At 41.1% G+C, this 15,185-nt stretch overlaps 1 protein-coding gene across 1 annotated transcript in view; it reads left to right on the forward strand.

The window, feature by feature from the left end:
• Nucleotides 1-15,185, forward strand: part of TMEM26 (transmembrane protein 26) — a 110,507-nt gene that overhangs the window by 71,563 nt on the left and 23,759 nt on the right. The window contains exons 2-4 of the mRNA XM_073596265.1: nucleotides 4,085-4,163; nucleotides 8,631-8,696; nucleotides 10,334-10,545. Coding sequence (XP_073452366.1) covers nucleotides 4,085-4,163; nucleotides 8,631-8,696; nucleotides 10,334-10,545 — 357 coding nt within the window. The remainder of the gene's footprint in view (nucleotides 1-4,084; nucleotides 4,164-8,630; nucleotides 8,697-10,333; nucleotides 10,546-15,185) is intronic.

A 15,185-nucleotide genomic window follows, 5' to 3' on the forward strand; every position in this document is an offset into this window, starting at 1 on the left:
ATTGTGTGTGGCCACCATTTTTTTTTCCAGCTCTGCCTTAACCCTCTTGGACATGGAATTCACCAGAGCTTCACAGGTTGCTACTGGAGTCCTCTTCCACTCCTCCATGACAACATCACAGGGCTGGTGTCAGGTCACCTTGAGGCTAGGTGACAGATGCACTCTGTAGGAGTCGGAAGTGCACCGCTAGGTAGTAGACCCTAGGACTGACTGCTGCAGATTGAACCCTGGGAGGTTCAGGAAGCAGGTCTACTGGATCACTAACACAGATCCTACTGGGAGCTAGAGCATAGATTCCCCTGGGCATGGAGTCTAAGAGCCAGCAGGTGTTCACCAGAGCCTCTAGCGGTGAGGATGGACTGCTCTGCAGTCTGGCTCCAGGTCGCGGCCCCCAGGGTCTCACAGCTCACGCTCACAGTAGAATACAGGAGAAGAGGAAGGAGGCAGTAGGCTGGAACAACAAGGAAAGGGATAAGCCAAGGTCGAGGCCACAAGCAGACAAGGACAACAGAGTTCACGCCAAGGTTCAGGGTCACAGGCAAACAGGGATAGTAGAGAACATGCCAAAGGTCAGGGTCACGAGCAGACAGGAATAGTTGAGAACAGGCCAAAGTCGGTAACTGGAATCAGACGTAGGAAACACAACAAGTACACACGAAAGCTAACACACAATGGTTGATCAGCACTGCTGGCTTGCAGTGCACAGGTTAATATAGGGTTCCCTGATAGGGCCTGGGGTGGGGCCATGCTTAGAGGAGAGGTTATAGAACCAGCCAGGTGTGAGGAGCTGGCCTCTTAGTCTGAACACATGAGGAGCAGGTAAGCTGACAGAGAAAGATTACTGCATAACCATGACAGCTGGTATATGTTTGAGACCTTGCGCTCCTCCACCTTCCGTTTGAGGTTGTCCCACAGATGCTCAATAGGGTTTAGGTCTGGAGACATGCTTGGCCAGTCCATCACCTTTACCCTCAGCTTCTTTAACAAGGCAGTGGTCGTCTTGGAGGTGTGTTTGGAGTCGTTATCATGTTGGAAGACTGCCCTGCGGCCCAGTCTCCGAAGGGAGGGGATCATGCTCTGCTTCAATATGTCACAGAACATATGTCACAGTTGGCATTCATGGTTCCCTCAATAAACTGTAGTTCCCCAGTCCGGGCAGTACTCATGCAGCCCCAGACCATGACACTCCCACCACCATGCTTGACTGTAGGCAAGACACACTTGTCTTTGTACTCCTCACCTGGTTGCCGCCACACATGCTTGACACCATCTGAACCAAATGAGTTTATCTTGGTCTCATCAGACCACAGGACATGGTTCCAGTAATCCATGTCCTTAGAGCCCTTTCACACTGGGGCGGTTTGCAGGCGCTATTGCGCTAATAATAGCGCCCGCAAACCGACCCGAAAGTGCCGCTACTTTCATTCCAGAGTGAAAGCCCCGAGGGCTTTCACACTGGAGCGATGCGCTGGCAGGACGGTAAAAAAAGTCCTGCCAGCAGCATCTTCGGAGCGGTGAAGGAGCGGAGTGTATACCGCTCCTTCACCGCTCCTGCCCATTGAAATCAATGGGATGGCGCGGCTATACCGCCGGCAAAGCGCCTCTGCAGTGGCACTTTGCGGTGGTATTTAACCATTTCTCGGGCGCTAGCGGGGGTAAAACCGCCCCGCTAGCAGCTGCGTACCGACGGTAAAACGCCGCTAATAATAGCGGCGTTTTACCGCCGACGCCGCTCCCGCCCCAGTGTGAAAGGGCTCTTAGTCTGCTTGTCTTCAGCAAACTGTTTGCGGGCTTTCTTGTGCATCATCTTTAGAAGAGGCTTCCTTCTGGGATGAAAGCCATGCAGACCAATTTGATGCAGTGTGTGGCGTATGGTCTGAGCACTGAGAGGCTGAACCCCCATCCCTTCAACCTCTGCAGCGATGCTGGCAGCACTCATACGTCTATTTCCCAAAGAACCTCTGGATATGACGCTGAGTACGTGCACTCAACTTCTTTGGTCGACCATTGCGAGGCCTGTTCTGAGTGGAACCTGTCCTGTTAAACTGCGGTATGGTCTTGGTCACCTTGCTGCAGCTCAGTTTCAATGTCTTGGCAATCTTCTTTTAGCCTAGGCCATTTTTATGTAGAGCAACAATTCTTTTTTTCATATCCTCAGAGTTCCTTGCCATGAGGTGCCATATTGAACCTCCAGTGACCAGTATGAGAGAGTGAGAGCGATAACACCAAGTTTAACACACCTGCTCCATATTCACACCCGAGACCTTGTAACACTACCGTGCCACATGACACCGGGGAGGGAAAATGGCTAATTGGGCCCAATTTGGACAGTTTCACTTAGGGGTGTACTCACTTTTGTTGCCAGTGGATTAGACATTAATGGCTGTGTTTTGAGTTATTTTGAGGGGACAGCAAATTTACACTGTTATACAAGCTGTGCACTTACTACTTTACATTGTAGCAAAGTGTCATTTCTTCAGTGCTGTCACATGAAAAGATATAATAAAATATTTACAAAAATGTGAGGGGTGTACTCACATTTGAGAGATACTGTATATTAGACTGTATATATATATAGAGTATACACTGAATATATAGTCTGCGCTAAATGCAGAGTATCTGTATATATACCAGAATGACTGTATATATATATATATATATATATATATATATATATATATATATATATATATATATATATCTCAAATACACTGCAACTAACTAAATAACCTGCCTGCCTAATCTAGCTCAAGCTATCTCTCTGTCCATGCCAACAACACTATACGCGGCCACTTTGTAAGCAGCCTTATATAGTGTGGGGCGTGGACTTAGTTCCCCTGAGCCATGATTGGCCAAAGGCACCAGGCACCCTGCCTTAGGCCAATTATGGCTCTCTCAGCAGAGCACGCTGTGATTGGCCAAAACATGCAGGTCAGGTGCATGATTTGGCCAACCATCAGATGCTAATGCACTGCGAGCTCGCAGTGCATTATGGGGCATTCCGTGGCACTCGAATTTCCCACGAACGCCCCATAATGTTCGCTGTTCTGCGAATGGGCGAACACCCGATGTTCAAGTCAAACTTACTTTCTACTCGAACATTGAGCTCATCCCTAATGCCCATTTAAACTTTATCTTTTTGCTAGGAGCTGGCAGAAAAATCCAGTGTAAAAAATATTTGATCTGGTGTGTATTTTCGTTCGTTGATGCGCGTATGTATTTGCATTCATTTGTGTAAGGTATATGCACGGAATTTCATTCTATTCGCTAGAACATTCATTTGTTCTAGCTATTAGGCAGTGCATATGTGTGTAAATTATGCCAGTATGCTTCTCTCTGAAAGCAGGTTTGGGGCTTTTTTTATGCCCCCAAGTGCTGCTCTAAAATAGCCCCCCATTGTGCATGCCAGGTCTGTCCACCGGCTGCTCTGTGTATTTGCTCTTACAACCTCTTGGGATTTATGACATGGTATCTCAGAAGGATGAGGGAGTAGGGAAATGTCATTCTCACCTAGGCGACAATGGCAACTAGGGTAACAGGGCCAGAGTAAAAATGAAAAGAAAAAAGGTAAACAGACTAAAAATCTGCTTGTTTGCTTTCTAGAGTGAAAAGGGGTGGGTGAGTTGCAGGGAGGTAAGGGCATATGGGGTGAAGGTCTGCTTTAAGTGCTGCAGTATGTTCTATAATAGCAAGCCAAAGTTCTACTTTGAGTAGATACTAAGTGGAAATATTGATGATAGACTTTATAGGCACCACAATTGGGACTGGCACTTTCCTATCATTCTCTGTATCCACAGTGCCACTATGTGGTGATACAAATAAATTTCCTTTTACTTTGAGTAGAACTTAACTTAACTTAACTTAACTTAACTTAACTTAGTTAATTATTTTACATCCCTCTGGTCTGTGGTCTGAAATGACCCAATGTAATATTTAACTTCATACAACATTGCCCTCACTTTGGGAAGTGCTGCCTGGGTGGGGTCTATGTGTAGAGCTACTGATTGGATACTGGGCTAGATGAAGTCCAAATGGCAAAATACTAAAATTTTCATCATGTAAAACCCTTTTTGTATTCCCACAGGTGTTCACCTCCTATATTCTGCTATTTGGTAAGCATTGTGCCATCTCTGTGGCTTCTTGAAATAAATCATGATCATCAGGTAAGTTTTATGGCTAGAAATAATATGTTATCTTACCCTTGTGAGGTCATTGCTATTGTATATTTGCTAAAGTATTGTTTGTCCAGCTGCGTTAAAGCCATGGGCCTGCAAGCAGTACTGGCCATGCTATTGGAAAAGGAAAGCTTTCTGCTGTACTGTAGGTCTATGCCTATGGACAGCAATGACAAAGTGACAGCTGTTACTTGTGTTCCAACACATTGTATCAGCAGAAATTAAGTCATCTCTGGGGAGATGTTCCTTCACTTGCCTGTGTGAACATCAGTACAGAAAACAAGAAAGGCCACAGATAGCAGTAAAAATCGGACAGGGCTTGTAATCCTTTCCTACCCTTTCCTATCTAAAACATAAAGCAGAATTAAAGTGTTTGGCTTCACCAGTGTTTGGCTTTTGCGATAATGTGCATCAAAGTTTGACACACTTACCAATTAAAGCATCCCCCTTCAGTGCTGTGATACCTGCAACCTCCCTCTACAGGTACAGGGTCTTCTTTGGCACACTTTACAGAAATATACAGTAGCAAGCCTTAACTTTTTGAGTTCAGGTACATTTAGGCATTTCTCTTGTCTATGTTGACGGTTCATCTCCATGGGCGGTTAGAATGACTTACTGAGGCACTCAAAAACACATACTGAATGACTGGGGGAAAAATGCTTTCATCACTTTACAAGCCAGCATAGGAACAGTAAACTCAGTTTGGATATGAGAAAGAAAACAGGGCCTGATTATAAATTGTAAAGTGATGTCACTGCGCTCCAGACACAGCATTCCATATATCCCATTTAGGAAAGGACATACTGACGTATTTTCACTGCTACATTCCATTTAGCTGTCTGCTTCTCTCCTTAATACATATACTATAGGAAACACTGTAGTAAATAGTAGTACATAGTAAGGTTTGTGTGGAAAGCTCAGAGGAAGGCAAAGACACGTAACATATAAATAATTACAGAATGTGTTTTTTCATTAATAGCAGTATTCATTCATTCCAAAATAACGTCTGAAAAAATAAAATGTGTATTTCTTCTTCAATTCCAAATCCTTAAAGAACCCTATGTAACTTTCTTTCATAATGATAGCTGTAAATTAATTTAGCCTAAAAAAAATTGATTTGGCACAAGCATATCAGTTTAGCATTTGATAACAAATCCTGTAGATTACAATAAACAATACTATAGCTCTCTACACTCAGAATGAATCAGCTCTTATTTACTGAATTATTCATTTACAAATGCACACAAGGCAGAAATAATCTAGCAAGCCCAATTTGAGAGAACATTTTTTACGAGAGTCAGAAGAAGGATACTTAAAGTGTATTTCCACCTTTGCACCCAAAATGGGATAACACGTTTCATTTGTTACAGCATAATTGAAAAAAGAATTGCTGATTACCATTTTAGGTGCTCTTTTCTGACAAGGTCAGCACTGAAAAATCCCACTTAGTTCTCTTATCTTTGCTCTCCCTATCTTTGCTGTGCTGTCAGTTGTAGACTCAGTTTGAACACTGTCTGCCCTAACAAAGGCAAATTAGCTGAATACGGTTGGGTCGGCAAGAACTGGCCATCTTCCGGCCAATGTGTACATCTCCCTGTCCAACAGAAGCCGGTCTCATGAGTGGCTTCTGTCCAACAAGCATGTTAGGAAACCAACATCCGATCAGCAATGGTAGCCAATGGCTGCTAGCACTGATCAATGTGTTCTGGGTGGGCAGTCTCCCTGTCAGAATACAATAGCTCAGTGGGGGAGATCGCCACACTAACATTGCACCAATCTGCATTTTTTTTTTTTACTTTCAGCCCACTGGGGGGGTATTTACGAAAGGCAAATCCACTTTGCACTGCAAGTGCACTTTGACACTGAAAGTGCACTTTCAAGTGCAGTCACTCTAAATCTAAGGGGTAGATCTGAAATGAGTGGAAGCTCTGCTGATTTTATCATCCAATCATGTGCAAGCTAAAATGCTGTTTTTTATTTTCCTTGCATATCCCCCTCGGATCTACAGCAACTTTACTTCCAAGTGCACTTTCAGTGCAAAGTGGATTTTCCTTTAGTAAATAACCCCCATAGTATGTTCCCAGCTAAAGGGTTAAACGTTTAAAAGCAGGCCCTCTGTATTGTATGTAAATGAGGGGACACTCAGTTTATCCTTGGCCTTTCTATTAGAACAGGCATATCATGAACTTTTTCAGAAATGCATGCAGTTTGCCATGTCTCCTAAGAAACATAAAAAGGTAAGGGGAAAATAACTTTTTTTTTAGGTATACTGTGTGAATTGCAAAACATAACAAACATATAGAGGGGTTTTCTCAAATTTGGTTGCAAAAGTGAAAATACACTTTAAGATCAAGCTTTGGTCAAACTAGCCAGGGGTCAGTACCAAAAAGCAATTTATTCAAAATTGGGCCCTGAGGTCTTTTATGTTAAAATCCTGGACAGGGTATGTCTTAAAAGAATGAGGAGCCTGAGGTGAATACAAAAAAATGAGGGCTTTTGTGGGTGAAGCAAAACATAAATGTGTTTTAAAGGGCAAAATGCAGGTAGAGCCTTACTCCACTAAGTTCCACCCACCAAGATCCGTCTTTCACAAGATGCAATGAATCAGAGCAGAGGAGCTTGGCGGGGTGTCATATATGCAGCTTTACTTGCATCGTGTCCTGACTCCTGGATATCATCCAGGGCTGGAGTGTTTAGCCTGGCTTTGACTGGTGCAATTTAGTGGCATATGTGTTGTAAAGGGGTACGATTTACAACACATTGAGTTATTGAGTTATCACCTTATATGTGCTAGCAGCATAACATATCCACTATCAGATCAGCAGGTTACCACTTCTTGTAATGAACAGTACAACGCAAAGTGGCTAAATAAGCATCAGCAACCACCAGCATATATCCCCACAGCGGTGCAACTGCATCTGCCCATGTCCTACCACAAGTTTTTGCCCATGTGCTCAATGGTTGCTCCCCCCTCCCCGCACACACACACACGCTGCTCACCACTCTACTACCGACCCCCCCCCCCCCCCCAAACACACACACACTGCCTCCCGTATCAGTACTTCTGCAAAGATATCAAGCAAAAGAAAAGAGATGTTGGTCAGTCCCATCCTACAGAGCAGAGTTGCACATGGAAGCTGCTTTGGGCTGATGTGCATTTAAACTCCCCCACACATCCCCTGTACTTGGTCGTGTGATCTATAGTTTCAAATGACCAAGCACAGGAGATGCATGAGTGAGTGTCACTGCATTCTGCATGGAACAAGTACAGCTCTACTTTATCTGAAAGGCCGTCAGCATGATTTTAGGGACATTATTAAATTCTGTACTCCAGGAAGACAGCTTAATACAATGTTGATGTATGTATTGTATGTATTGTATTCCCAAATGATACCTCTGTGATAGAAAGGCATAATACAATGCAATCTCTTTAAGGGAATAACGATCCCACATTTGTTCTCACATGCCAGGTGAACAAAAAGGATGCCTTAGTATACAACAAGACAAAGTCCTACTTTCTTCAGCAGATGTATTCTAGTTCATATGGTGGACCTTTGCACCCTAGACTACTCTCAGTCTGAACCTCCCAAGTGCTCTCACACAGTCAGTCCAGCATCTATACAGTTTTTTGTTTCAAACTTCCATAGCACAGCCCCCTTCCTGTTTAGTTTCCCAGTCCTTTTTAATGAGCCAGGTATCCTGGCCGGTGGATTCATGGACAGAAGTAGCCAGGCTGCACACTTACCCAATCTCTTCTGCAGCCCAAACTCCAGGCCCAACAGAAGAATTTTACAATCAGTCTCTTATTAGAAAACTGACCTAGTTTTCTCACTAATTTTGCCTGGAGCCCATGACAGATTCAATCTGCAACAAATATATTTATCCATATGTTAAATCAGTCGTGTGATCCAGATAACCCTGTATAGCCAGGTTGGTGACCTCACTTCTCCACACTGCAGTTAAGCAATAGAGCTTAGTTACCAATTTACCCCTACCTGTGACTGGACAATGAAAATGAAGCACCAGAATGATGAGGCCTGTCCTCCCTTGTGAGTCTAAGGCAGTGGTTCTCAACTCCTGTCCTCAGGACCCACTAACAGGCCAGGTTTGCAAGATAACTGAAATACATCAAAGGTGATATCATTTTCTGCTCAGTGATTGCAGTATTCTAGTCTGCATCTCCCCAAGGTAATACATAAAATCTGGCCTGTTAGTGGGTCCTGAGGACAGACGTTGAGAACCATTGGTGTAAGGAAATATAAGGGACTAATTCCAGGTATTTTGACTAGTTCATATAATGCTGTATTAAATAGTATTTTATTATCTTACTGGAACGTTATCAATAGTGACTTCTGAAAATGTTTTATCTGAAAAAAAGGCAGGCAGTTTCTCAACCAAACACTAAAATGTTGTATTTGATTTAAAACAAATTAATCTTTTGCATTTGCTTTTTAGGAATGTGTTAACACTAACAAATCAATGGACATTAATGGAACAGCAAGCAGTGACATATTAAGCCAGGTAGGATTATATTCTTTTCTATGACTTACAGATGGAAAAATTACCCTTGCTATTCGCTATGCTATTACTACTAACAGTGCCTGTGAAGAAAGGATGTTGTAAGCTATTTATTACTCCCTCTCTCCTCTCATACCTCTCTAGCAGTCCCTGGATAGCAGCTGTGAAAACTCTGTGTCACAGCTTATATTAAGGTTAGCCTTAATATAATACAGTGTCATCATTCTTTCTTTCTCAAATGTCTTTTCTTCTATTGGCTAATAGTTTGTATATCAGCACTGAGAGTTTCCATGAAGACAAGATGTTGATTGGCCAGTCCTACAGCAGGTCAGGTAGCTTGAGGTGATTAAACATATGTTATATATGGCTATATAATATGAGCAAAATAAGTAGGGAAAAGTAGCATTTAAACGCAGCACTATAATAAACAACGAGGCCATAAAAACAGCTGTACCTACATATGAAAATGCGTGTTGCATTTAGTCGCACACCTGCAGGTTTTATGCATGTATCTGCAGATTTTACATGCATATGCTCAAAAATGTGAGTACTTTAGGCAAGTATTTTATGCAGAATCTTCTAGCTCTGCCAGCAAATAACCAACATCTAAAATAGATAAACAAACTCTCTTCCCTGCAGGCATTTAGGCTTCGTGCTAACAGACTCGATGATGTTGACATCAGGGCTCTGTGGGGGAAAAACCATCACTTCTAGGACTCTTTGCTCATCTTTACAATGAAGATAGTTCCTAATGACATTGGCTATATGTTTGGAGCCATTGACCTGCTGCAGGATACATTTTTGGGCCACTTATATGCCTCCCTGATGGTATGGCACTTTTACTTTCTAGATAGATAGATAGATAGATAGATAGATAGATAGATAGATAGATAGATAGATAGATAGATAGATAGATAGATAGATAGATAGATAGTATACAGTATATACATTACAACGATCTTCCCAGTCAGCGATTCTTGAGGGGGGGGGGGGGCTTGTCATTGGAGGACAGGTAGGATGTTCTCCTGGCACCAGGAAATTTTCTGTGCTGGGATGGATGTGCTTCTATGCCTAGTGTGGTCAGTTTGAAACAGGGGAGCAGGTGACTGGCAGGATCACCAGGTGCTTCACACAAAAGATGAAATGCAAAGAGAACAAAATACTTTTTTTAAAACAAGTAAATAGTACAACCGTCACAAACCATGAATATGAAATGTTTGGATAACAAATTCTTTAAAACCCTCTGTCAGCCCTTCTGGACATAATAAAAACAAAGGAGGTACTACAATAATACAAGTGCTGTTCACTACCAATAACTGCAGCCAGAGTTTATGTGCCTGTTCCTAACAATCTCATCTCTGAAATGTATTTCCTCATTCTGAGTTTAAATTATAAGTGGCAGAACCTTCTACTTTGTAGAAGCCAGACAAACAGTATGTCTGCCCTTGTACATCCTATTAAGACTGATTTCCAGCTTTTGGTAAAGTTTAAATAGTTTATTTGGTCTAAACTGATCCAAACAAACTATTTAAATTTCACTAAATGCTGCAGATCAGCATTAAAGATGATGTGTCTCCTAATATATACCCTAATCGGTGCTGAAACAACAAACAGTGTTTTCTTTTTCTTTTTAAACACAGGCCAATACATTAATTTCATCAATCTGTCAATCAGCCTGGACGCTAGGATTACACCAGACGTTTCTTCTGCTTTTGATTATTGGAAGATGGTTCTTGCCAATTGGAGCAGGAATAACCCGCGATCAGCTTTCTCAACTTCTCCTAATGTTTGTGGGCACTGCTGCAGATATTTTGGAATTCACTAGCGAGACAATGGAAGTAGTTGTCGTAAGGTACATTGTATGGTATTTTTTTATTATGCAGAATGAAATACAAATGTGATTTACAACCTTAGAGTCTTTAGGCATTTGAATGATGGGACCATGTCACTGTGCTTTCTGTTTAAACGAAACCTTTCCACAAAAGGAACATGGAAGCTTCCATTGCTTACTTCTGATTCTGAAAATGCTAGTTGCCTGGTTGTCATGCAAATTCTGTGTTGTCTATAGTTTGAGCCACTACCACAGAACAAGCATGCAGATAAGAACTTCTAACTTTACTCTGACTTACCTGATATCTAAACTTGTCTCAGGTCAGTGACTTGGAAAGCCTGTGGTCAGTGTTATAGCCAGGCAACTAGCATCTTCAGTTTCGAGGTCAGCAATGGCAGATCCCATGTTCCTCTCAAGAAAGATTCGCTTAAAGGGACCTTATCATGTTACCATGAAGTGACAGTTGGGTTGATTTACTAAAGGCAAATAGGATATTCACTCTTCAAGGGAAGCTGCACTTTGCAGGAGAATTAGGGAATTTTCCCCAGAACTGAATGAGTTGAAGCTCTGCTGACTTCTCAACCAATCATGTGCATGGAAACATTTTTTTTTCCTACATGGAACACTCTTTCCTTCTAAGCTGTGATAAAAATCTACATCTACTTCATCTACAGTATCTCACAAAAGTGAGTACACCCCTCACATTTTTGTGAGTGTATAGCTTGTATAACAGTGTAAATTTGCTGTCCCCTCAAAATAACTCAACACACAGCCATTAATGTATAAACAGCTGGCAACAAAAGTGAGTACACCCGTAGGTGAAAATGTCCAAATTGGGCCCAATTAGCCTTTTTTTCTCTCTGGTATCATGTGACTCATTAGTGTTATGCCCCGTACACACGGTCGGATTTTCCGACGGAAAATGTGTGATAGGACCTTGTTGTCAGAAATTTCGACCGTGTGTAGGCTCCATCACACATTTTCCATCGGATTTTCTGACACACAAAGTTTGAGAGCAGGCTATAAAATTTTCCGACATCAAAATCCGTTGTCGGAATTTCCGATCGTGTGTACACAAATCCAATGCACAAAGTGCCACGCATGCTCAGAATAAATAAAGAGATGAAAGCTATTGGCTACTGCCCTGTTTATAGTCCAGACAAACGTGTTTTACGTCACCGCGTTCAGAATGATGGGATTTTCCAACAACTTTGTTTGACCGTGTGTATGCAAGACAAGTTTGAGCCAACATCCGTCGGAAAAAATTCTAGGATTTTGTTGTCGGAATGTGCGATCAATGTCCGACCGTGTGTACGGGGCATTACAAGGTCTCAGGTGTGAATGGGGAGCAGGTCTGTTCAATTTGGTGTTATCGCTCTCACGCTCTCATACTGGTCATTGGAAGTTCTACATGGCATCTCATGGCAAAGAACTCTCTGAGGATCTGAAAAAAAGAATTGTTGCTCTACATAAAGATGGCCCTGGCTATAAGAAGATTGCCAAGACCCTGAAACTGAGCTGCAGCATGGTGGCCAAGACCATACAGCGGTTTAACAGGACAGGGTCCATTTAGAACAGGCCTCGCCGTAGTCGACCAAAGAGTTGAGTGCACGTGCTCAGCGTCATATCCAGAAGTTGTCTTTGGGAAGTAGACCTATGAGTGCTGCCAGCATTGCCGGCCAGCAATGTGGGAAGCCGCAGACGACAGCCCTTCACCCAGACCTGGCAGACTACATTTTTTTTTTATCTACATGCCTTTATTTTCCACTACCATGTGAGTGTACCCCTATTAAACGCAAACTTTTCTACCTTATACTGCACTTAGAGTTGCACCGCTTGTTCTTATCGCTCCCTTACCCCCATATACTCACACCACCTTCTCTACCTCACATCCTTTTCCCTAATCGCAGTCACAGTTGAAATGAGCAATGTCAGCGACCAACAAACCTTTTGACAGTGTTTGGTCCTACTAATTGGTAGCTGGGCTCCTGCTCTGTCACAGCGAAGCAGATCACTATCTCTACCTCACCTGGGAACTCTGGGTAGTGTAGCCATCTGCGACAGAACAAGAATCAGCAAATTAGCATAGGTGAGGTGGGTATATAGGGGTTGGGAAACCCTCTGCAAAAACACTGTCACCTTTTCCTGCATGGGTTTTTATTTGATTTCAGTAGGGTTTGGGTTCGGCACGCAAACTTCTTTGTTCTCCAAACCCTGCTCGAACCAATCCCAGAGGAGTACAACTCATCATTAGTAATTACTTATCAAAGCCAGAAAAAACACTGTAGACATTTAGTAAACAGGGGAACAAACTGTCAGTGACTACCTACCTGTACTTACTGTAGGACCACTTTTGTTATGGGGAATATTGCATCAACCTATATTCATATATTGTATTCAATGAGGACATTTAAATGTTAATTTATATTTAAATGATTGATTAATCTGCAACCAACCAGTATTTTGTGAGAGGGGAACTTTTATCAGCAAGCAATGTTTAGATCCTAATTATGTTCCTATCACAGAATTAGCAATGGCAAATGTTGCACTAACAGAAAAAAATAATCTTCACATAATATACTATATGTCATTAAAATATGCAGTTTCAAAAGATTGCCATCCCTACAAAAAGTCAGTAATAACTTTTAAAATACTTACAATAAACCACAATATTTCTTTGTCCAGATTTACACTGGATTTCATAAGATTAAATTGTTTACCTATTTCTTGCTGTGGAAAAAGTCCATTTAATAATAAAATGACTAATCTGTTCTTACTGTTTGTCTTCATCTTTCACTCCGATTTTTGAAGTTAAAAATAAAAGGATGATAGCTTGGGAGAAGTCAAATACATTAAATTCACAAAGACGGGGGCACTGCTACTGTGTATATTTCATAACAACAACACTACTTCAGACAATAAAGAATGTAATCCAAATGCAGACTTTACATTCCAAATGCAGTCTACCAGTAAGTCATCGATATTACAGTTGATTAAATTCAACTAAAATGGGGAGATTAGAGATATCCTATTTATTTTACTAAATATACCAATAAATGTTAGGGAAAAATTACTTTTACATTTTAGGTTTAATAGCATCTGTTCTTTGATGTTAGGTAAACAGGTTGTTTTTCATTATCCGCTTACAGGGTTTATGTGCAAAGAGTGTTATGTTCTTGAGACGGAATCAATACAAAAGCCAGAAGACTGCATGATCAGTTTGGAATTTGGCAAAGCACTCAAACAGCATTACTTAAATAAAACTCTTAAACCAGTTATCATTGGATTATTTCTTTATTATGATTTCCAGTAAAAACCTTATTTGTAATAAAAATTAAATAAACATTTGATATTGAGGTAGGGATGTGCACAAATGCCACCGTAGCCACCCTGGCGGTATGATCATAACAGATTTTTGCGTCTCAAAGTGGTACAATTGTTTTGCATAGAAATTTGTTGTTTATTATTGCCTGTAATTCTTAGCAATAACACACTTAAATCTGTCCAAACAAGAGTCTAGTAGATATCCCGGTTATGATACAGTTTGAAACACAAAATCATAAATGATAATATAATAAATAACTATAGATAATTATAAAAAATAATAATATAATATTAATAAAATGAATTTACCCACGATTCACTATCGCTCAATTCTGCAAGTGTTCTAATTTATTATCGCTGTTTTCTAGCTGGTCTAAAACCATTTTTAATGTAAAGGGACACTTTTTAGTTGCTATGGACAATCTCAAGTTTCCAGGCAGAAAGAACAGTATATATATAATATAAAACTGCATGCGGGGCATTAGACAAAGCACTAGGGACAAAAGGGATGTGAAATGATTTCATACAGTAATGTATTCTGTAAGATTACAATGTACTGTATCTGTTATGTTTCTATTTTTTAAATTTGCTGCCAGACTCCACCTCTTGTGCATCGCGACACTCACAGGGAACGGAGCCCGGCACACAGAGCTTTGGGCGGAGGACAGAGCCTACAGACACAGCGAGAGGGGGGACATCGCAGGATCCTGGGGACAAGGTAAGTAACCTGCACCAGGATCCTGCAATGCAATCCTGAGTGTGGCTCGGGGTTACCGCTAATGGTACTGAAATTTAACTCTGAGCCACACTCGGGAAAACCGCCAGGGAGGTTAAAGACCAATAATAAAGACCATATACAGTATATCATAGGTAATCATTTGCTGATTTACTAAAGAAGTAGAGAATCTTCACACGATAATTTGTGTTAATATTCACATCAATTATCCAATCATGTGAAAAAAAAATATTTCACTTTGTATAACCAAACATAAAAGGGTAAACAACTTATTTTTCACATTATGAAATAATTGAAGTGAATGTTCACACAATTTATTATGATTTTTATTATTATTGAAGTGTTGTGTATTTGTTGAACCATTTTAACCACTTGACTTCTGAAAGGTTTTACCCCTTTCATGACCAGGCCATTTTTTGCTAATTAGCAATACGCTACTTTAACTGGCAATTGCTTGGTCATGCAACACTGTACCCAAATTAAATTTATATCTTTTTTTCACACAGTTAGAGCTTTCTTTGGTGGTATTTACTCACCGCTGTGTTTTTTACTTTCTCTGCTATATAAATGTAAAAATACCAAAAATTTTGAAAAATAAACA

Source organism: Aquarana catesbeiana, linkage group LG08 (assembly GCF_042186555.1).
Source record: "Aquarana catesbeiana isolate 2022-GZ linkage group LG08, ASM4218655v1, whole genome shotgun sequence".
Lineage (NCBI taxonomy): Eukaryota > Metazoa > Chordata > Amphibia > Anura > Ranidae > Aquarana > Aquarana catesbeiana.